This window comes from Bos mutus, chromosome 7 (assembly GCF_027580195.1).
Source record: "Bos mutus isolate GX-2022 chromosome 7, NWIPB_WYAK_1.1, whole genome shotgun sequence".
In the NCBI taxonomy this organism is placed as follows: Eukaryota; Metazoa; Chordata; class Mammalia; order Artiodactyla; family Bovidae; genus Bos; species Bos mutus.
Genome location: NC_091623.1, coordinates 90,187,348 through 90,208,453, shown reverse-complemented (window position 1 = coordinate 90,208,453; position 21,106 = coordinate 90,187,348). Strand labels below are relative to the sequence as shown.

At 42.3% G+C, this 21,106-nt stretch overlaps 1 protein-coding gene across 5 annotated transcripts in view; it reads left to right on the top strand.

Annotated features, from left to right (window-relative positions):
• Positions 1 to 21,106, top strand: part of SIL1 (SIL1 nucleotide exchange factor) — a 249,871-nt gene that overhangs the window by 32,989 nt on the left and 195,776 nt on the right. The window contains exon 1 of one of the 5 annotated variants that reach the window (XM_070374417.1): positions 4,629 to 4,772. The exons of the other annotated variants lie outside the window; for them this stretch is intronic. Within the exon in view, the coding sequence (XP_070230518.1) occupies positions 4,771 to 4,772 (2 nt within the window). The 5' untranslated portion in view covers positions 4,629 to 4,770. Of the gene's footprint in view, positions 1 to 4,628; positions 4,773 to 21,106 lie in introns of those variants that run through there. 5 annotated transcript variants of the gene reach the window in all.

Sequence of the window (21,106 nt, the reverse complement as noted above, 5' to 3'; positions counted from 1 at the left end):
CTACTAGCTGGGTGTGTTAATTTCCCGTGGCTGCTGTAAAAGGTTAAAATAAGCCAGATGACTTAAAACAGCAGAGATTTAGTCTTTTCTAGTTTTGGAGGGCAGAAGTCTGAAGTCAGTATCACTAGGCTGAAATCAACATGTTGGCAGGGCCGCACTCCCTCCAAAGGCTCTGGGGCAGAATCTGTTGCTTGCTTCTTCCAGCTTCTGGTGGCTGTTGGCATTCATTGGCTTGTGGCTACATCACTCCATTCTTTACGTTCAGTATCTTCAAACCTCTGCTCTGTTTTCACATCACCTTCTCTTCCATGCCTGTGTCAAATCTCCCTTTGTCTCTTTCTTACAAGAACATTGTGATTGTAAGGAATCACACTGTGATTGTGTGTTTAGGGTCTACTCAGATAATCTGAGATAATTGTTTTAAGGTGCTTAATCACATCTGTGAAGACCTTTTTTTTTTTTATAAAGTGTATTTGCAGGTTCCAGAAATTAGGAGCTGATATCTTTGGAGGGCTTCTAGACTTTCACCAATATGTTTTCTTCCTTATCTTTAAAATGGTAATTGTATCTTCTGGAATAATTTCCATGGAGCTGAAATGAAATCTTGCTTGCCAGACACTCAGCAAAGTGACAAATACATAGTTGGTGCCTAGTACCTAGTAAATATTCTTTTATCGAGGGGGGGTATTTTAAAATTTTATTATTGAAATATAATTGTTTTAAGTGTTGTGCCAGTCTCTGCTGTACAGCAAAGTGACTCAGTTATCAATTTAGTTCAGTCGCTCAGTCGTGTCCGACTATTTGCGACCCCATGGACTGCAGCACACCAGGCTTCCTTGTCCATCACCAACTCCCAGAGCTTACTCAAACTCATGTCCATCGAGTTGGTGATGCCATCCAACCATCTCATCCTCTGTCGTCCCCTTCTCCTCCTGCCTTCAATCTTTCCCAGCCTCAGAGTCTTTTCCATTGAGTCAGTTCTTCTCATCAGGTGGCCAAAGTATTGGAGCTTCAGTTTCAGCATCAGTCCTTCAAATGAATATTCAGGACTGTTTTCCTTTAGGACTAACTGGTTGGATCTCCTTGCAGTCCAAGGGACTCTCAAGAGTCTACTCCAACACCATAGTTCAAAAGCATCAATTCTTTTGCACTCAGCTTTCTTTATAGTTCAACTTTCACATCCATACATGACTACTGGAAAAACCATAGCTTTGATTAGATGGACCTTTGTTGGCAAAATAATATCTCTGCTTTTTAATATGCTGTCTAGGTTGGTCATAGCTTTTCTTCCAAGGAGCAAGCATCTTTTAATTTCATGGCTGCAGTCACCATCTGTAGTGATTTTGGAGACCCCCAAAATAAAGTCTGACACTGTTTCCACTGTTTCCCCATCTATTTGCCATGAAGTGATGGGACCAGATGCCATGATCTTTGTTTTTCTGAATGTTGAGTTTAGAGCCAACTTTTTCATTCTCTTCTTTCACTTTCATCAAGAGGCTCTTTAGTTCTTCTTTACTTTCTGCCATAAGAATGGTATCATCTGTGTATCTAATGTCATCTGTATTTCTTCCTGCAGTCTTGATTCTGCTTTGTGCTTCATCCAGCCCAGCATTTCGCATGATGTACTCTGCATATAAGTTAAATAAGCAGGGTGACAAGATACACCCTTGACGTTCTCTTTTCCCAGTTTTGAACCAGTCTGTTCCATGTCTGGTTCTAACTGTTGCTTCTTGACCTGCATACTGGTTTCTCTGGAGACAGGTAAGGTGGTCTGATATTCTCATCTCTTTAAGAATTTTTCATAGTTTGTTATGAGCCACACTGTCAGAAGCATTAGCATAGTCAGTGAAGCAGAAGTAGATGTTTTTCTGGAATTCTCTTGTTTTTTCTATCATGCAGTGTATGTTGGTAATTTGATCTCTGGTTTCTCTGCCTTTTCTAAAACCAGCTTGAACATCTGGAAGTTCTTGGTTCATGTACTGTTGAAGCCTGACTTGGAGAATTTTGAGCATTATTTTGCTAGCGTGTGAAATGAGTGGAATTGTGTGGTAGTTTGAACATTCTCTGGCATTGCCCTTCTTTGGTATTGGAATGAAAACTGACCTTTTCCAATCCTGTGGCCCCTGCTGAGTTTTCCAAATTTGCTGGCATATTGCATGTAGCACTTTAACAGCATCATCTTTTAGGATTTGAAGTAGCTCAACTGGAATTCCATCACCTCCACTAGCTTTGTTTGTAGTGATGCTTCCTAAGGCCCACTTGACTTGGCATTCAAGGATGTCTGGCTCTAGGTTAGTGAGCACCCCATCGTGGTTATCTGGGTCATGAAGGTATTTTTTATATAGTTTCTGTGTATTCTTACCATCTCTTCTTAATATCTTCTGCTTCTGCTATGTCCATACCATTTCTGTCCTTTATTGGGCCCATCTTTGCAAGAAATGTTCCCTTGGTATCTCTAATTTTCTTGAAGAGATCTCTGGTCTTTCGTATTCTATTGTTTACATCTGTTTCTTTGCATTGATCACTGAGGAAGGCTTTCTTATCTCCCCTTCCTATTCTTTGGAACTCTGCATTCAAATGGGTATATCTTTCCTTTTCTCCTTTACCTTTCACTTCTCTTCTTTTCTCAGCTGTTTGTAAAGCCTCCTCAGACAACCATTTTGCCTTTTTGCATTGTTTTTTCTCGAGGATGGTCTTGATCACTGCCTCCTGTACAACCTCCGTCCATAGTTCTTCGGGCACTCTTGTCTATCAGATCTAATCCCTTGAGTCTATTTGTCACTTCCACTGTATAATCATAAGGGATTTGATTTAGATCATACCTGAATGGTCTAGTGGTTTTCCCTAATTTGTTCAATTTAAGTCTGAATTTGGCAATAAGGAGTTCATGATCTGAGCCACAATCAGCTCCCGGTCTTGTTTTTGCCAACTGTATAGTTCTTCTCCGTCTTTGGCTGCAAAGAATGTAATCATTCTGATTTTGGTATTGACCATCTGGTGATGTCCATGTGTAGAGTGTTCTCTTGTGTTGTAGGAAAAGGGCTTTTTGACCAGTGCGTTCCTCTGGCAAAACTCTGTTAGCCTTTGCCCTGCTTCATTTTGTACTCTAAGGTGAAATTTTCCTGTTACTCCAGGTATCTGTTGACTTCTACTTTTGCATTCCAGTCCCCTATAATGAAAAGGACATGTTTTTTGGGTGTTCTAGAAGGTCTTGTAGGTCTTCATAGACCCATTCAACTTCAGTTTCTTCAGCATTATTGTTTGGGGCATAGACTTGGATTCCTGTGATATCGAATGGTTTGCCTTGGAAATGAACGGAGATCATTCTGTCAATTTTGAGATTGCATCCAAGTACTGCATTTTGGACTCTTTTGTTGACTATGAGAGCTACTCCATTTCTTCTAAGGGATTCTTGCCCACAGTAGTAGATATAATGGTCTGCTATTGCTACTGCTGCTAAGTCGCTTCAGTCGTGTCCGGCTCTGTGCGACCCCATGGACTGCAGCCTACCAGGCTTCTCCGTCCATGGGATTCTCCAGGCAAGAACACTGGAGTGGGTTGCCATTTCCCTTCTTCAGTACATGAAAGTGGAAAGTGAAAGTGAAGTCGCTCAGTCGTGTCTGACTCTTAGTGATCCCATGGACTGCAGCCTACCAGGCTCCTCCATCCATGGGATTTTCCGGGCAACAGTACTGGAGTGGGGTGCCATTGCCTTCTCCCGATATAATGGTCATCTGAGTTAAATTCACCCATTCCAGACCATTTTAGTTCACTGATTCCTAAAATGTCATTGTTCATTCTTGCCATCTCTTGTTTGACCACTTACAGTTTACCTTGATTCATGGACCTAACATTCCTGGTTCCTATGCAATATTGTTCTTTACAGCATTGGACTTTACTTCCATCACTAGTCACATCCACAACTGCGTGTTGTTTTTGCTTTGGCTCTGTCTCTTCATTCTTTCTGGAGGTATTTCTCCACTGTTATCCAGTAGCTATTGGGCACCTACCGACCTGGGGAGTTCATCTTTCAGTGTCCTCTCTTTTTGCCTTTTCGTGGTTTTCATGGGGTTCTCGAGGCAAGAATACTAAAGTGGTTTGCTGTTCCCTTCTCCAGTAGACCTTGTTTTGTCAGAACTCCCCACCATGACCCGTCCGTCTTGGGTGGCAACAGAGGGGACGACAGAGGATGAGATGGTTGGATGGCATCACTGACTCAGTGGATATGAATTTGGGTAAACTCTGGGAGTTGGTGATGGACAGGGAGGCCTGGTGTGCTGCAATTCATGGGGTTGCAAAGAGTTGGACATGAATGAGCAACTGAACTGAACTGAATGTGTTACAAGGTTTTCTGAAAGTCAGATCTTCCACCATCTTGGACCTGATTGGTTCTAACCAGTTTTTATTACAACTTATAGCTTTGTCATTCTTTGAAAGGTTGTGTTCTGCCCCCTTCCCTCCTGTTGCACCAGGAGATTGGATTGGATATAGTTTGCTGTGCTATAGAGTAGGACCTTGTTTGTCCATTTTAAATGTAATAATTGGCATTTACCAACCCCACATTCCCAGTGAATATTCTTATTTATGTACGTATATCTTTTTTTTTTTTTTTTTTAGTTCTACCAGTTTATTGCTACCAACCCGGGACCCTCCACCCTCATGCACACATGCTCAGTCATGTAACCCCATGGAGTGCAGCCAGCCAGGCTCCTCAGTCCATGGACTTTTCCAGGCAAGAATACTGGAGTGGGTTGCCATTTCCTTCTCCATATGTACGTATATCTTACTGCTCTTATTATTTAGTCATCTTGTATGAAAGAGAGACGAATAGTTCCTTTAAGACTTCGACTTTGGACATTCTCCCCACCCCCCACCCACAGTCATTGTCCCCATATCCCTAGGATCTTTGGCCATCATCACCACAGTGAGCAGCTGTGTCCTCAAGGCCAGTCTGTTACCAGTCCTCCATTATCTTTTCTCAGTGCATGTGCTGATCTTTAGGAATAAGCCTCACCCTTCTGTTGATGTCCCTTCAAAATTCATATGTTGAAGCACTAACCCCTGGTATGGCAGTATTTGGAATAAAGAAGTATTGGGTTGGCCAAAAAGTTCATTTGTGTTTTTCCATAAGTTGGTATGACCCGAATGAACTTTTTGACCAATCCAATAATTTGGAAGCAGTTATTAATGTTAAATGAGGTAGTAAGGGTGGGCCCTAATTTGATAGGATTTTGGTCTTTATAAGGGAGAAGGCAATGGCACCCCACTCCAGTACTGTTGCCCGGAAAATCCCATGGATGGAGGAGCCTGGTAGGCTGCAGTCCATGGGGTCGCTAAGAGTCAGACACGACTGAGCGACTTCTTTCACTTTCCACTTTCGTGCATTGGAGAAGGAAATGGCAACCCACTCCAGTGTTCTTGCCTGGAGAATCCCATGGACGGAGAAGCCTGGTAGGCTGCTGTCCATGGGGTCGCACAGAGTCGGACATGACTGAAGCGACTTAGCAGCAGCAGCAGCATGGTCTTTATAAAAAGAAATGCCAGAGAACTGTTTTTTCCCCTCATCATTCAAGCAAACTGAGATGCCATGTGAAGCCTGGGAGGAGGTCACTGTGTAGAAACCTGGAAGAGAGCTCTCACTGGAAACAGTAGCAGCCAGAACCTTGATCTTGGACTTCTAGTCTCCAAAACTATGAGAAAATAAGTTTCTCATGTTCAAGCCACCCATTGTGTGGCATTTTGTTATGATAGTGTTAGCAGACTAATATGGGGGTGTAATCTGGTTCACCCCCGCTTCTGCTCAGATATCTGAGGGGAAGCTTGGGCTCTGAAATGATTCCCAGTTACCATTCAAGACAGTTTTGTGTGTTGCAGTTTTCCCATGGATAATTGTAACTCCATAATGAAGCATAGAAGAATATTATTTTTACAGTGATATTTAGTATCTGATAGCTATTAGCCAAAAGGTACGTGTCCCCAGCGAGGTACTGTAAATATATTTTATCTGTTCCATTACCTGCTGTTTCACAAACATATCCCTGAAGCATTTTAATCTTGTTTTTCATACTTGTCTTCAAGTGAGGAATTGTTCTGATTTGCAACTTTGGGGGATAATTACTACGTTCATTAATTTCTGTTCTTTTCTCCTCTCCATTTATTACTGCTTCTTGAGAAAATTTTTTTCTAAATCTAAACTAAGTGGAAACAAGTCACTCGATTAAAGGGTGTTTTACAACAGTGTTTTCTTCAGCTTCCTTGGCATACTAATGGGAGGGCTATGAAAGCATCTTCTTACCTGTGGTTGAAGATCTTCCTGGTCTGGGCTTAGATGAGTAAGAGGCTTTTGGGAAACCTCTGACCTTAGGCTTCATTGCAGAGTGTTCTCTTTTTTTTTTTTTTTTGCACTGGGGGTATTCCTGGGCTGACCAACCTAGATAGCATATTGAAAAGCAGAGCTATTACTTTGCCAACAAAGGTCCGTCTAGTCAAGGCCATGGTTTTTCCTGTGGTCATGTATGGATGTGAGAGTTGGACTGTGAAGAAAGCTGAGTGCTGAAGAATTGATGCTTTTGAAATGTGGTGTTGGAGAAGACCCTTGAGAGTCCCTTGGACTACAAGGAGATCCAACCAGTCCATCCTAAGGGAGATCAGTCCTGGGTGTTCATTGGAAGGACTGATGCTGAAGCTGAAACTCCAGTACTTTGGCCACCTCATGCGAAGAGTTGACTCATTGGAAAAGACTCTGATGCTGGGAGGGATTGGGGGCAGGAGGAGAAGGGGACGACAGAGGATGAGATGGCTGGATGGCATCACCAACTCGATGGACATGAGTTTGAGTGAACTCTGGGAGTTGATGATGGACAGGGAGGCCTGGCGTGCTGCGATTCATGGGGTCGCAAAGAGTCGGACACGACTGAGTGACTGAACTGAAGGGCAGGAGAGGCTGGTTTTCTTCCTTTCAGAGATTCAGTCATAGACATTAACGTAACATGTGTTATGCACTGGACACTGTATAGCGTTGTGGCAAACAAGGTTCTCCACTCATAGAGATGCTCAGTACATGTTGACTAAGTGAATGTGTGGCTAGATAGAGTGGTCTTTGCCTTCAGAAAGACTGAAGGGGCAGGCAGAGCTTCATTGGCTGGGGCCTAGTGGATTAAGGGTGCTGTAACCTCCCTGGAAGTTGGGAACAGAATTTGGAGCATCCTGTTGGAGCCATGATGCCTTAGCACTTGGATCTATAAGAGGAAGCAAAGGAGAAAGGCTGTGTTGAGGATGGTTTATTTTGCATTTAGTTTTTTCTGGTATTTTGGCTTCATGAGTCCCCTCTTTTCATTGTAGACAGGGACTGTTACGTATGTTCCTTGCAAGTGCAGATGCTTCATAAATGTCAAGTGATCACCCAAGACAGCTGAGGGAGGAGATAGAAAAGTAGTAGCTAAGACAAGTTGGCTGAGGCTAGGGCAGAGGCAGAGATGTTTGTGAATTAGATGCCCAGGAAAAGAAATGAAGAAGGGAAGAAAGCAGAAGCCAGGAAAGGATTTGAATTAGTCTGGAACTGAATGGGAGCCCAGTTTAGAGAAGTCTGATCTGGAATACTCAGGGAAAGAGCAATGGAGAGGGATTTCTATCTAAGAATGAGGAAGGACAGAGAGTTGTTAGCTTGTGATACTGAGGAAAAGGGGACACTGGGAGGAATGGCTTAATTCTTTTCTGTACCACCCACGTACCTACGTATCTCTCCTTTATGGCGCTTGTCATACTACCTGGGAATTATTTGTTCATGTGCTATTTCTTCTCTGAGAAGATAGAAGGGGCTCAGACATCTCTATATTTTAATTATCTAACACTGAGTCCATCACATAGCACATGCTGCACAGGTAACTGATGAACATTCTTGAGGTTAAGGCCTGGGTGAGCCATCCATTAAGAACTGAAATGTAGTGGGTTGAGATGGGGCAGAAGGGACATGAGCATGTAACTGACTTTGTTCGGGGTGAGAGGGATAGAAGTGAAAAGTGAGATTGACACAGAATCTAAATCTTTCAAGCATTTACCAAATACTTCTTCTGTGTCAAGCTATCTGGGCAGGTGGGCATAGTCCCTATCCTTACGATGCTTAAGGCCTAGCAGTGGAGGAGGAAAACTTGTATAAGACAAAGTGTAGTAGGTGCAATGCAAAGAAAAGTATGGGTGCTATATCAGTGCCTAATGGAGTCTAGTGAGGAGGGTCAGCGAAGGCCTCCTGGATGAAATGTCTTTGAGTGAGTAGCAAGCCTTTAAGGTGAGTAGGAATTTGCCAGATAAAGAGGAGGAGGAATAGAACTCCAAGGAGACATATGCAAAGGTCTGGAGGTAGGAGACAGGATGTCTTAGAGCACTGCGAAGTTCCATAAGGCCAGCTGTAGATAGGGTGAGAAAAGAGAGAAGCTGAAGACGGTGATTGGGGCTTGATATTGTGGAAGGCCTGGGTATGGAATTTGGCCTTTTCCCTGAGGGCTCTGGAAAAACATTGAATGGTTTTAAGCAGGGGGAGGGTAGGATCAAATTCATGCTCTGGCTGTAGTATAATCCATCTAACATTTAATCAAGGTGTATACTTGTAATTTGCTGATCTTTTATCCTCTGACACTGCAGCAAAGTCTGTCCATTTGCTCTTAATCATTGAGTGCAAGAGCCTGAAGAGAGTGTGGCCTGCCCCAGACCTGAGTTCCTGGTGTTTGAACCCGGAGCCCAGGCTGTGTGGCTGAGCATGTGGTGGTCAGGACTGTAGCTCCCACCTTTTCTGCAGCTCCTTCCACCCTCACCTCAGTGCCCCCTTCACAGCAGCTTAAAATTCCTCATTGTACCTTCCTCAGCTTTGTGGTTTCTACAAATTGAAAAATTTTATGACAGTGTCAAATCAATGGGAAAAGTTTTAAAAAGTAGGATTGAGAAATAAAGACCTCTTTCCCTTTTCTCCCTGCAAGGGAATTTGAAAAATATAGAAATTCTAAGTTACATGTTAAGTATCCTTGGGGTTTCGTTTCCTTTCCTTTTGAAAAATTTTTTACATTAACCAAAAATCCGACAGAGATGCTTGTGGGAAGATAATTCCTTTTGGCTGGAGCTTAAGCTCCACATTGTGAGCTTTTTAATTTTCTTTTTTCAGCGGTGAGTTGGGACCCAACTGTGCAGTCACTAGAGCTCATCACAGTCCTGTTGCTGGGCGAGGTATCTCTGTGAATCTGTAATCTGTATGTTTTCCCCTTGTACCTACCTAATGAAAGCCAAATTAAATCAATTTTTAATCAATGAGATGAATGACGGGTTTTCTTTAGAAAAGAAACCATAAGGCCCCAAAGTACTGGAAACGGTAAAAAGTGAAGTTTTTATTTGTGTGTGCGCTGTTAGGCATGACTTTAATATCAGACAAATGGGAAGTGCTATTAAAGTAGTATTTGGAAATATGCTGTCTCAGGGAGATGAGGGAGAGTGCTTTTCTCTCTGCCCTCTTTTCATAGTTTGTGCAGCCTGTATGTGCCTGGCAGCTTGCACAGGTGTCTAGTACATTGAGATCCCAGGGACACCTGAATGACTGGAGGGATGGTTTTGAGCAGGACCATCTTTCTGTCTTGTTGCCGCCTCCCTCCACCCTCTCAGTCTCCTTATTTGTTCATTGCTTCATTCGTTTATTCAATATACATTTATTCCTTCTGGGCTTTTGTGTGGGCCACTGGTAAGGAATGGGATGAAGGGAAGTTCCCAATGAATTGAGGCTAAGAGCCATGGCTAGATGTCCCCTTTTTCTTCTTTGCATTTTATCCGTTTTTTGGGGATATTGTTTTCTAAGCTACTCTCAGCACCAACATCGTCCTCCTGAAAGTTGCTTTCTTCTACCTGCTTTGGTGGAAGGAAATGGCTTCTTTTAGGGCAGATGGAGTAGATATGAAGACTCTTTAGCTCAGTGGCTATCCCCATTTGTAAGTCTCCATGGGCTATGCGGGGTGGGGCTTTGAGGGGGCAAGTTTGCTTTGCTTGGGATTTGATTCCCATAATCATTGGTTTGGCTTTGGTCTCTGGGGTCCCAAGGCTTTGGTACCTCTAGGCACCAAACCTTCTCTGCAGCACATATTCCAGTTTGCTGTTGTTATTGAGTGGGCTCCCTGAGTGATGCTCTCCATCTGAGGAAGACAGTGGCTTTTATTGAGTGCCTTTCAGAGGGGTTCAGAAGACTGGATTTGGGTTATTCCAGAAACTGTGGGCTGAGAAAAGTAACTGATTCATTAAAGCTGTTCACCTTCTGCTTCCTCATTGTGCTCATCAGCTTGGGTTGCCCTCACCTGAGAGGTGGTGGTTGCGGGTGGCGTTAGTAGTTGGGGCAGGTGAACTTGAAGGAAAATAGATAAAATAGTTGGTAGTTAATGATGGATGGGGGCAGACAGGAAGTGGGGTAAGGAGAGGGAGGTGTTGAGGCCTTCTGGGTTTCTGGTTCGTGCAGTTAAAGCTAGGCATTTCTAGAGGAGGATCAGTATAGTATCTCTGGGCATGTTGAGTGTGAAAAAATATAGAGGAGAATAGAGCAAGGCATATTCTTGGGGAGAGTGTGCCTAGATTCTCAGGCTGATTTCCTGTTCAAATTATCCACTTGGGTTTTGGGCCACTGTAGTGAAGGATAATACAGCCCAAATCCAAATTTTGTTTATAAACTAGCTCCTTCTATTAATAGATGTTGAAAATTTTCGAGAACTAACAAACCCTGAGCCACAAGGCAAAGGAGTGAGCTCATAAGCAGATTTCATAAACAGTGGTGACCCTCCTATCTTCTTTTTCCTCTCTCTAGTCCCCTTTTCACCATGGGGCAGTTCTGAAAAGGAGATTCCAAAGGGTTGCCTAGACAACCTAAGCTATGTGTTTGAAACCCATCTGACAAAGTGGATTCTTAACATATCACGAGGCCACTCCTCTGTAAATCCTTTCCTCCAGCATTGTTGAAATAAATACATGTTCTGAGTTTTAGGCCCCCAGGCCTTCAAAAAAGCTGTCTTGCCTCTGTTTGGGATGCTTTTCTCATTGTCTTTGGTTGGTTAATTTCTTTTCCTGTTTTAGGAAGTCCTCTCTGATATCGATTTCCTGAGGGAGATGCCTGTGCTTTCCTGCAGCCAGAGCCTTCTAGCTGGCTCCTTCAGGGCTCTTTCAACCCAGTGCTTACTATAACTGCTGATTTACTTATCTATTTCCATTGCCCATCTCGAGGCTTCTGGACAGCAGGACCCCTTTTTACTTAGTCTTTGTATTATCAGCACCTGGCACATGTCTGGGATGTAGCAGGTCTCAATAAATACGGGCTGAAGGGTGAATAATCTGCTAGTTGGATGTGTTGGAGGTGGTGGCAACTGGATATATGTTCCCTAGTAAGTGGTAAGGGTTTATCCATCTTTCACAGTGAAAAAGTTTTTGATTTTTTCGTAGCTCTTCTGTATGGGAAGGTGAACAAGGTCTTTGCAGAAATATGTTTCTGGATTAGTGTGGCTCTTGAGTGCTTACCTGGGGTTGAAATGATTTTGGCGTGGGTGTGAAGCTACAGGTAGTAAGTGAACAGTTTGTCTGGGCTGCGTGGGTGTAGCGCTCTTGTGTTTTTCTTGTTGCTTTCCATGTTTTCATGAGCTACCACCCAAACATCCAACTTCTCTGAAGCCAGGGCTTGTACCTGGTTGTTGATGGGAGTGGTTGCCTTTCAGGTAAGAGATTGTAGTATCAGCCAGTCTTTGTCTACAGTGTTTCCTGTTGGCATTACCAGAGGCTGTGGTGGCTGTTTTAGGGAGAGCTGCCACAAGAGGAATCCCTGAGCAGTGAGAGACTGAACAGAGATAGAGTAATTGGAAAGAATTGCCTCCTACTTTGTGTCAGACCAGGCCCTTTAGGCAAGATAGAAGGAGCAGGAAAGGTGCTGACTGACAGAAATAAAAATGTAATACCAACTGAGAGGTAAAAGGATAGTTTTGTAAGGAAACTAGAAAGAACTGGGGTCCCTGCTCTAAGGGTGAGGCAAGCAAGGGCCACTCGGCACACCCTTGGTACTCTGGAAATGATTCTGTCTTACTCATGACCCAGTTGGTTTGGATTCAGAGCATCTGCTGCCCAAAATGTGGGTTCCAAATGCTTACTGATCCTTAGCTGAATGTGCTCCACTTGGAGGCCAGTTGTGAGACTGATTGTTCCTAGGGTATGTTTACCTGGGCAGGTAGCTGGCATGTTATCCCCTTTCAGCAGATCTGGTGCTCTGAGAAGACTAGCTGGCAAGTCATCCTCATGGAGCCTACTGTGGCAGGAGAGACTTCCTGCGGTCCCACTGGCATCACAAGCCCACTCACTGGAACCTAGAGTCTCTTTGCAGGCTCCAGTCTGGGATACTGCTGTTGGTTGAGGTGTACTCCTGTCCGTTGCAGGCTGATGAGTCCTGATAGGCTGGGATGTGATTGGTAGCATCTTGCAGGGCCCTCTGACCCTACTTGCTGTCATGAATCCTGTTGTATCCCTCTTGTACACTTGCTTCAGCATCTCATGATATGCCACTCTTAAGATAGCAGATGGGAAAATCATCCTTCTTGGGTTTATTCCCTGGTGGCTCAGACAGTAAAGAATCTGCCTGCAGTGAGAGAGACCCAGGTTCAGTCCCTGGGTTGGGAAGATCCCCTGAAGAAGGGAATGGCAACCCACTCTAGTGTTCTTGCCTGGAGAACCCCATGGACAGAGGAGCCTGGTGCACTACAGCTGTGGGGTTGCAAAGAGTCAGACAGGCTGAGCGACTTGCACTTTTTTCACTTTAAATAATGATAATACATTAAAAAAATTGTAGCCTGGTTTGGGAATTTTCCTGGCTCAGGATGTGTTTGTTATGTTCTCATTGCCCTATGGAGACCAGCAGAGCTGTGAAGAGAAAGCACTTCATTAGGAGACTCTAGAATAAAACTGGGCTCTCCTGGCACTTCCTCAGGGATTTGGGCCCTTCCCCTTCCACAGTCTGTTGGGGCCAGGGCCTGGGAACTGCTCCCCAAGGTGTGCTCTGTGCTAGTGTCCAGGGATCTTAAGGAATATAATTAAGCAACTAATAGACGTGGTGATGTTTAAAATTAAAGTGTGATTTTGTTGACATTAAGCATAGTTATTTAAATATCAGTTAATTAGTGCTTTTTAATATTGCTTCTTGAACTCAAGTTTGGTTATTGCAGTTGACATAGATACTTGACAAACCCAAGTCACTGTCGAGGCGTGGGCCACAGATGAACATGGACTTGGAGGAGAGGAAGAGAGAACACATAATTAACAGCTGTTGAAATAATTCAGCTGTTTCCCTTGCTGATTGCTCTCCTCCTCTGTACTGCTGATGCAGTGAATTTTTAATGGGGTGGGCTCTTGCTATGCCAATCAGGGTTAGGATGAGGCCTTTTTGATTGTTGGAAGTAAGCTATAAGATTGGGAGGAACACTTTACATTTGAAACTAATGCCGTATTCCCCCTTAATCCCAGTACAGGATCTGAGCTTTGGGGTATGCTTTGGTATGAGGGCTGCAACTCGTGTGAAAGCAGGTGCTGAAACTGTGGACATTATTGACTGGGTAATGAGGTCGAGTCGGGAGATGAGAGTCTCTGGCTAAGGTTCAGCTTGTAGAGCTGCAGGTAAGCTGAGGTGCCTATAGACAGAGGTCTTAATGGAGTGGTCAGTGAGCCTTCAGAGGGTCTCCTTGCCTGAAAAATCTGCTCTGCACACCTTCTGGAGTGTCACTGTTATGGATTATGGTGTTTATCTGCTCACCTGGTCATGTCTCCACCCACTCATTCTTTATTTATTTATCAGCCATACTTTTATTGAGAGTCTACTGTGTCCTAGACCCTGCACTAGCTAAGATGGAACAGTGGATAAGGAAGGAGTCTTCCCCCTCAGGGAGTTCATATTTACAATGCAGTTTGCCATTTTAACTGTGTTTTCAAGATTCATCTATGTTGCAGCATGTATCAGAACTTCAGTCATTTTTATGACTGAATAATATTTCATTCTATGTGTATACCACATTAAAAATCCATTTTAAAAAATGTATTTATCTATTGATACTTAGGTTATTTCCATGTTTTGGCTGTTGTGAACATTCACATGCTAGTGTCTGTTTGCGTAACTCTCTTCAGTTACTTGGATATATACCTAGGGGGGCATGATGATTTTATGTTTAGCTTTTGAAGAATTGTCAGACTTTTCCATAGTGACTGCATCATTTACATTTTCCACATCTTTGCCAATACTTATTGTTTTCACTAAAAAAAATAATTGTCCTAATAGGTATCAAGTGATATCTCACTGTAACTTTGATTTGCATTTCCACAATGACCTCTGATACTGAGCATCATTTCCTGTGTTTATTGGCCATTCGTATGTTGTCTTTGGAGAAATTTCTATTCAAGTTCTTTGCCCTTTTTTAAATTGGGTTGCATGTCTTGTTGAGTTGTAGGAGTTGTTTATGTATTCTAGATGTTAAACCCTTATTAGATATGTGATTTGCCAATAATTTCTCTCATTCTGTGGGTTATCTTTGCATTCTCTTGCTAATGAGAGGCACAAAAGTTTTTAAAATTTTTTAAAAATTATTTTTTTAATTGAGGTATAGTTGATAATGTGTTAATTTCTACTGTACAGCAAAGTGATACACTTGTACATATACTATTTTATATTCTTTCCTGTTATGGTATATTTTGGAATATTGAATATCATTTCCTGTACTCTACAGTAGAACTTTGTTTATAAAAGTTTAAAAATTTTGATGAAGTTCAATTTATTTATTTTTATCACCTGTGGTTTATGTCCTATTTAAGCAACTGTTGCTTGATCCAAGGTCAAGCACTTTGGCCCATACATTTTCTTCCAAGAATGTTATAATTTTAGCTGTTACATTTAAGACTTTGATCCATTTTTAGTCAATGGCACCCTTGTTAAAAATCAATTGATGTAATGATGTAAGAGTGTGTGTTTATCCTTATATCAATATAAGATTATATGTTTATATGATTTTCATGCAGTTTTGATTATTGTAACTTTGTGGTAGGTTTTAAAATCAGAATGTTTGAATCCTCCAGCTTTATTGTTCTTCCAGATTATTTTGAGTAGAATACCTTGATTTATTTTTATTTTTGGTTGGGCTGCATGGTATGTGAAATCTTAGTCCCCATCTAGGAATTAAACCCATGTCCCCCTGCATTTGAAGCATGATGTCTTAACCACTGGACTGACAGGGAAGTCCCTGGGTAGGGTATCTTGAAATTCCATGTGAATTTTAGAATTATTTTTTTCGTTTCTGCAAAAAATGCTTGTGGGATTTTCATAGACTATGTTAAATCTGTATCTTGACAGAATATGTTGAATCTGTATAATCTTTTGAGTAGTATTGTCATCTTAATAAAATTAAGTCTTTCAGCTCATGAACCCAGAACATCTTTATTTAGGTTTTCTTTAATTTCTTTTAGGTCTTTTTATTTCTGTTGTAGTTTTCAGTGTATAAGTCTTTTGCCTTGGTTAAATCTTTCTCCTTTGATTAAATTTATTCCTAAGTATTTTATTCTTTTTGATGTTATTTTAAATGGAATTTTCTTAATTTCCTTTTTGGATTGTTAGTGGCTAGTGTATAGAAATACAACTGATTTAAGTTTTGATTTTGTACCTGTGGAATTTATTAGCTCTAATAGTTTTTGTTTGTAGCTTCTTCAAGATTTTCTTTGTATAAGATAAAGTCACCTGTAAACAGATAGTCTTGCTTCTTTCTTTCTAATATGGATACCTTTTGTTTCTTTTTCTTGCCTAATTGCTTTGGCTAGAACTTCCAGTGTTATGTTGAACCTCAGTGACAAAAGCAGACATCCTTGTGTTATTCCTATCTTAGAGGAAAAACTTTAAGTCTTTCATCACTGAGTATGATGTTAGCTGTTGATTCTTCATATATGACCTTAGTTATGTTAAGGAAGTTCTCTCCTATCCCTGATTTATTGTTTTTATCATGAAAGGATGTTGGATTTTGTCAGATGCCTTCTTTTTATCAATTGAGATGATTATGTGATTTTTTTCCCTTCACTCTACCACTGTAATTTACTAAATGGATTAATTTTCATGTGATAAACCACCCTTTATTCCTAGGATAAATCCCACTGGATCATGTTGTATAATCATTTTGAAATGCAGGTGAATTTGCCTTGCTAGTATTTTGTTGAGGATTTTTCATGTATGTTCATAAGGATATTGGTTCTTATAGTGTCCTTGTTTTGCTTTGGTGTCAGTGTAATTCTGGTCTTACAGAACGGATTAAGAAGTGTTCCCTTTTCTTCTATTTTTTGGAAATTTTAGAAGAATTGTCATCTGCCACCCTTCTGAATAGGCATGTTGCTGGGTAATAGGCCATGGGCTTTGTGACATGGGGGTACCAATTTGGAGCTCTGGCATCCTTTTTTTTTTGGTGGGGGCCTCTGCACCTTCATCTTGGCCCCCTGTCTGGGGAGCCAATTATACTGGTGAGGAAGACTGGAAGTTGTCTCGTTTTTTTTTTTAAAAAAAAAAGGTGAACTTGAGAGTTGGATTTTTAAGACTGCAGTTATTTCTTTGTGCTCTTTCTTTCCTTAATTGGTGGATGGTCTTGCTGAACAAGAACAAGACCTCTGTGATCCCAGTCAACAGAGCAAATTAGTAGATAAAGGAACAGTTTCTGTGTTGAAAATAGCATATTTTCTAAGTATGTCTAACATTTTAGGAAGAAAGATTTCATTGAAAATAGCTTCCCATAATTCTGACTTCATATCTGACCACCGAGATGGCTACAGGTACTTTTTTCAGAGTTCTGGTACTTCATACACATGTGCCATTATGTTCTGCTTCACTCAACAGTTGTTCAGTTGCTCAGTCATGTCTGACTGTTTGCGACCCCATGGACAGCAGCACGCCAGGCTTCCCTGTCCTTCACCATCTCCCAGAGGTGAGATGGTGAAGGACACATTCTCTCAAACTCATATTCATTGAGTTGGTGGTGCCATCCAACCATCTTATCCTCTGTTGTCCCCTTCTCCTTCTGCCTTCAGTCTTTCCCAGCATCAGGGTCTTTTCTGATGAGTCTATTCTTCACATCATGTGGCCAAACTATTGAGGCTTCAGCATCAGTCCTTCCAATGAATATTCAGGGTTGATTTCCTTTAGGATTGACTGGTTTGATCTCCTTGCTAGTCCAAGGGACTCTCATGAGTCTTCTCCAGCTCCACAGTTCAAAAGCAACACTCAGCAGTATTTTATGCATTTTGTTTTCATGTTTCACTATAGTGCATATTTTCATTGACATTATTTTCCATTGTGTATGCCACATGACTCCTTTTTAGATTATTGATGCTGTTCAACTAACAGATATTTTTTGAGTGTCTGGCACAGTGCTAGTCAATCAGGATCCAGCAGTGGTTTAGGTGGACAATGGTCCCTACCCTTGTGCAGCTCCCAGTCAGATGGGTGGTAATTGTTATAGGCTCATGAAATGAAATTTCACTGACCATGTAACACAGCCTTGGAGAGGATGAGGAGGTTGTGTAGTCTCTAGCCCTGGCTCCTATTCCTGCCTTCTAAAAAGCAAGTGAGACCTTGTCAGGGCAGTGGCAGTTCTGCTTGTGACAAGGGATCTCGGTGAAGCCCAGAATGGGGAGCCCTGGGACCATGGCAGAGTCAGCTCTGAAATGGGACTGCCGCAGCAGGGAGAACTGCTGTTTCCTAGGCAATACTCTGCTTAATATTTTTAGTGCGTGGTCACGGCAGAACTAAATGTGGTTTCTGATCCCAAATTGGTAATAAATGTAGACATATATAGAGTCAGAAACAATGCGTTTTAAATCCTCTGCTCCTTAATTGTCTTGCCAAGTGCTGAGTTTAGGTTTCTTTGCTTCTTGGCTACCTACCCAGCCTCCCACCATCTCTCAGAGAAGGCACCCAGATTTTCTCTGGGTGTTTGGTGGGATTGTGAAAGCTGTGAGTTATGGCTCCCTGAGCTGTGTTGAGAAGCATCTGATTTTTGTGTTTCTCCCCACATATGTAAATGTATACATTTTAAAACTCATCCTCCTTTCAAGTTTTTAAGAATCTGGGATTATGAATAGTCTTGGACTCTCAGGCATGTTAAAAATAAAATATGATGTTTCAGTTGCTGACTTACCTGGAAGCTATAGTCAGGGCCAACATGGTAGTAGCAAGTTCAGTGCTTGGTGACCCGTCCTTAGTGCTGCCGCTAAGTATTTCTGTAAGTAAATGCTGTTTTCTTGGGGTTCCTCAATTAGTTTAAGGATCACCCTAATTGTTGCCTTTCTCATCATTTCAGAGTTGTAATTTGTGTCTCCAGTTGCCCGTAACAGTATCTATTTTTTCATGGCATATTCCTTAAGAGGGCTTTCTTCTTAATTGTACTGTCTGAGACTCAGATGTGGAAAACCATACAAGTCATTGATTGTGAGCAAGACAGAAAGCACCTGAGGACAGTGATGGTGTCTTTTGTATATTCTGTTATACAGTAAGGTTCCCAGTGTGCTCAGGGGACCTGAGGTAAAAGGGACTTGTTTCTAGAGTGTGAATACTGAATGCTTATAATCTAAAGTGTCAGAGTGGCTGACACAGAATAAAGGTTACTGTTCTTACTGATTCGCAGATAGTCCATTTGTAACTATGGACTAGAAGTCATACCCTCCTTCCTGTCATAGTCCCACAGTGAGGCCCTAACCTTTGCTGGAATTTGGAGACAGCAGGCAAAGGAAAGATGAACTCTGATACCTCCCTAGCCCCAGCCTGTGGTGTGTAGATGAGAGTATGAAGTCTTTGGTATTCTTGAGGAGCAGGCTATAAAGAAAGCCCATCAGGCTTACTGTTAGCAGATACTAGTTTAAAAGGAGAGGGAAGGAGGTGGCCCTTACTCCCTGGCTAGCAGCTGACCCTGGCTAGCGTGGTCTAAGCAGTCTGTCTACTGAATTTGCCCATGTTGCTCCTGCCGTCCCTCTTTTCCCTTAGAAGTAGGAGAGCAGCAGCAGGAAGACAGGCCGAGTCACCAGGAAGCTGGGCTCTGAAGTGGCTGTTCTTAGTCAACTCTTCAGTGGGCACTGATGCAGAGCCAGCCAATATTGCTTGAAGCTTTCAATGGAAATACCTCTGTAGCTGCTAGAGTGTAGTCCAGGTGTGTAGGAAGATTTGCAGCTCAGGGAAGTTGGTTCTAAGGAGAGACTTGTTGTCAGAATACATTTCTGTATGGGGGTGCAGTCTCACAGTTTTTGTTTATCCTGCCCTTTTCTCTAACAGTAGTGGTTAGTGAAAGCTACAAGCTTCTCAGGCTCTTCGTTTGTGTCAAGCATTGTGCTGTATGCTTCCTATCATCACATCATCTCATTTAATGCTAATAGCCATCATACAGAATAGTTACTGTTAAGTTCCTTTTTAGAAGCAGGAATTGAAACTTGGAGAGAGAGGTTAAGCAGCTAGTCCAAAGTCCCACAACTAATTGGGGAGACCTGAGTGGAAATCCAGAGCCCACATTCTTTTCATTACATCAGAGTGAAGATGGAGTTGAGTAGAGCTTCTGGTAACCTTGGCTGCTGTCATCAGAAACAGGTTGATCATTCCTAGGATCTCACAGCGGGTCAGGGAGCAAGTATAAGGAGTAGATCTCCTTGCCCACAGCCTGCTAGATAGAAACTTGCAGGTTAGGGCCTAGTAGAAAGTACACTCACCCTGGCCGGGGTATCTCTACTTTGCCTTGTTGCTTGCTGGTGTGCTTAGGCAAGCCCCACTCACCTTTTTGGTCTCTCTTTTCTTCATCTGCTGTATAGAAGTAATTCTGTCCTATGTATGCCATGTGTGGAAGTAGGATCAAAGACTAGTGATAAGTGAGTTTGAATATCATGTGGGCCATCTTTTACGCAGTAGAGGTCTCTCCTTACCTCTGCTGAGTTCTTCCCAGACAGTTGAGTGTGTATGAGGGGAGTGCTTAGTGCTGGACTGTAAGGGAGAGCAAGGGTGTTTTTGCTTCTTGGACAGCTGGGGAGCCCAAGTTATGGGAGGTCATGAGGTCAAGTCATACAGGGTGACAGTGAACTGGTTGCAGTCTGAGTCAAAGACTTTCTTCTTCTTGAGTGTCTGTGCCTCTCCTGTGGGCTGTACTATGCCAAGGGCATTCATTAATTAAAATGTGTGTGTGTGTGTATGTGTGTATGATGTGCAGAAGTACAGACTTGGTAGAAGTGGTCTCTCCACAGTAGGCTCATTAAAAAAAAAATTTCTCTTCTGACACAAAATGTGTGCTTTTGTATTCATACTGTTGCAAAACAAATGAAAGGCTGATTTCATCTACCACTGGAAAAGCAGCATGGTCTGAAAAGAGCATGGGTTCTGGGGCCAAACTGGCTTTGAATCATGACTCTACTACTCTCTGGCTGTGTACACTTGGGCAAATTGCTTAACCTCTCTGAATTTTAGTCCCATCATGGGCAAAATCATATTAGAGCCCCATCATAGGGTTGTGGTGAAGAATAAATGAGCTTAGAACTTTGCTTGGAACATAGAAAGTACTTTATAAATACTGGGTATAATTAGAATTTATTTTCCTCTGGGCTGCCCAAATACTGCATTTGAATACTGGAGGATTGGGTGTCACTGGGGTATTTCTCTTTATCCTTCAATCCAAGTGCTGTAATTAGGATTATTACAGCTCTACAGAGTGTAAGGACTAAGGCTTCTGAGTGATCTGAGAGCTCAGAGAAGGTGGAGTTGTGTCTGATGGGAGTTTGTTCTTGAAGAATTTGTCTCCCTTCCTCCTTTCTCCACTGATGTGACTGTGCTCATCACTATCCTGAGGATGTGTGTGTTTTGGGGAAGCTCTACACCATCATGGGAACCTGTTGTATAGCATCAGAGAATCTCTCTATAGGACCACTGGGGCTAGTATTTTCTCTGTTATCATTGTGACTCTAGGAAAAATGTTGAAAAAACTGGATTTAGAGAAGTGGCCCCAAATCTCCAAACATCACTGGACCTACTCACTGTTTCCAAATGTACTACCCTTGTACGTCTAGTTCTTTTTTAGAA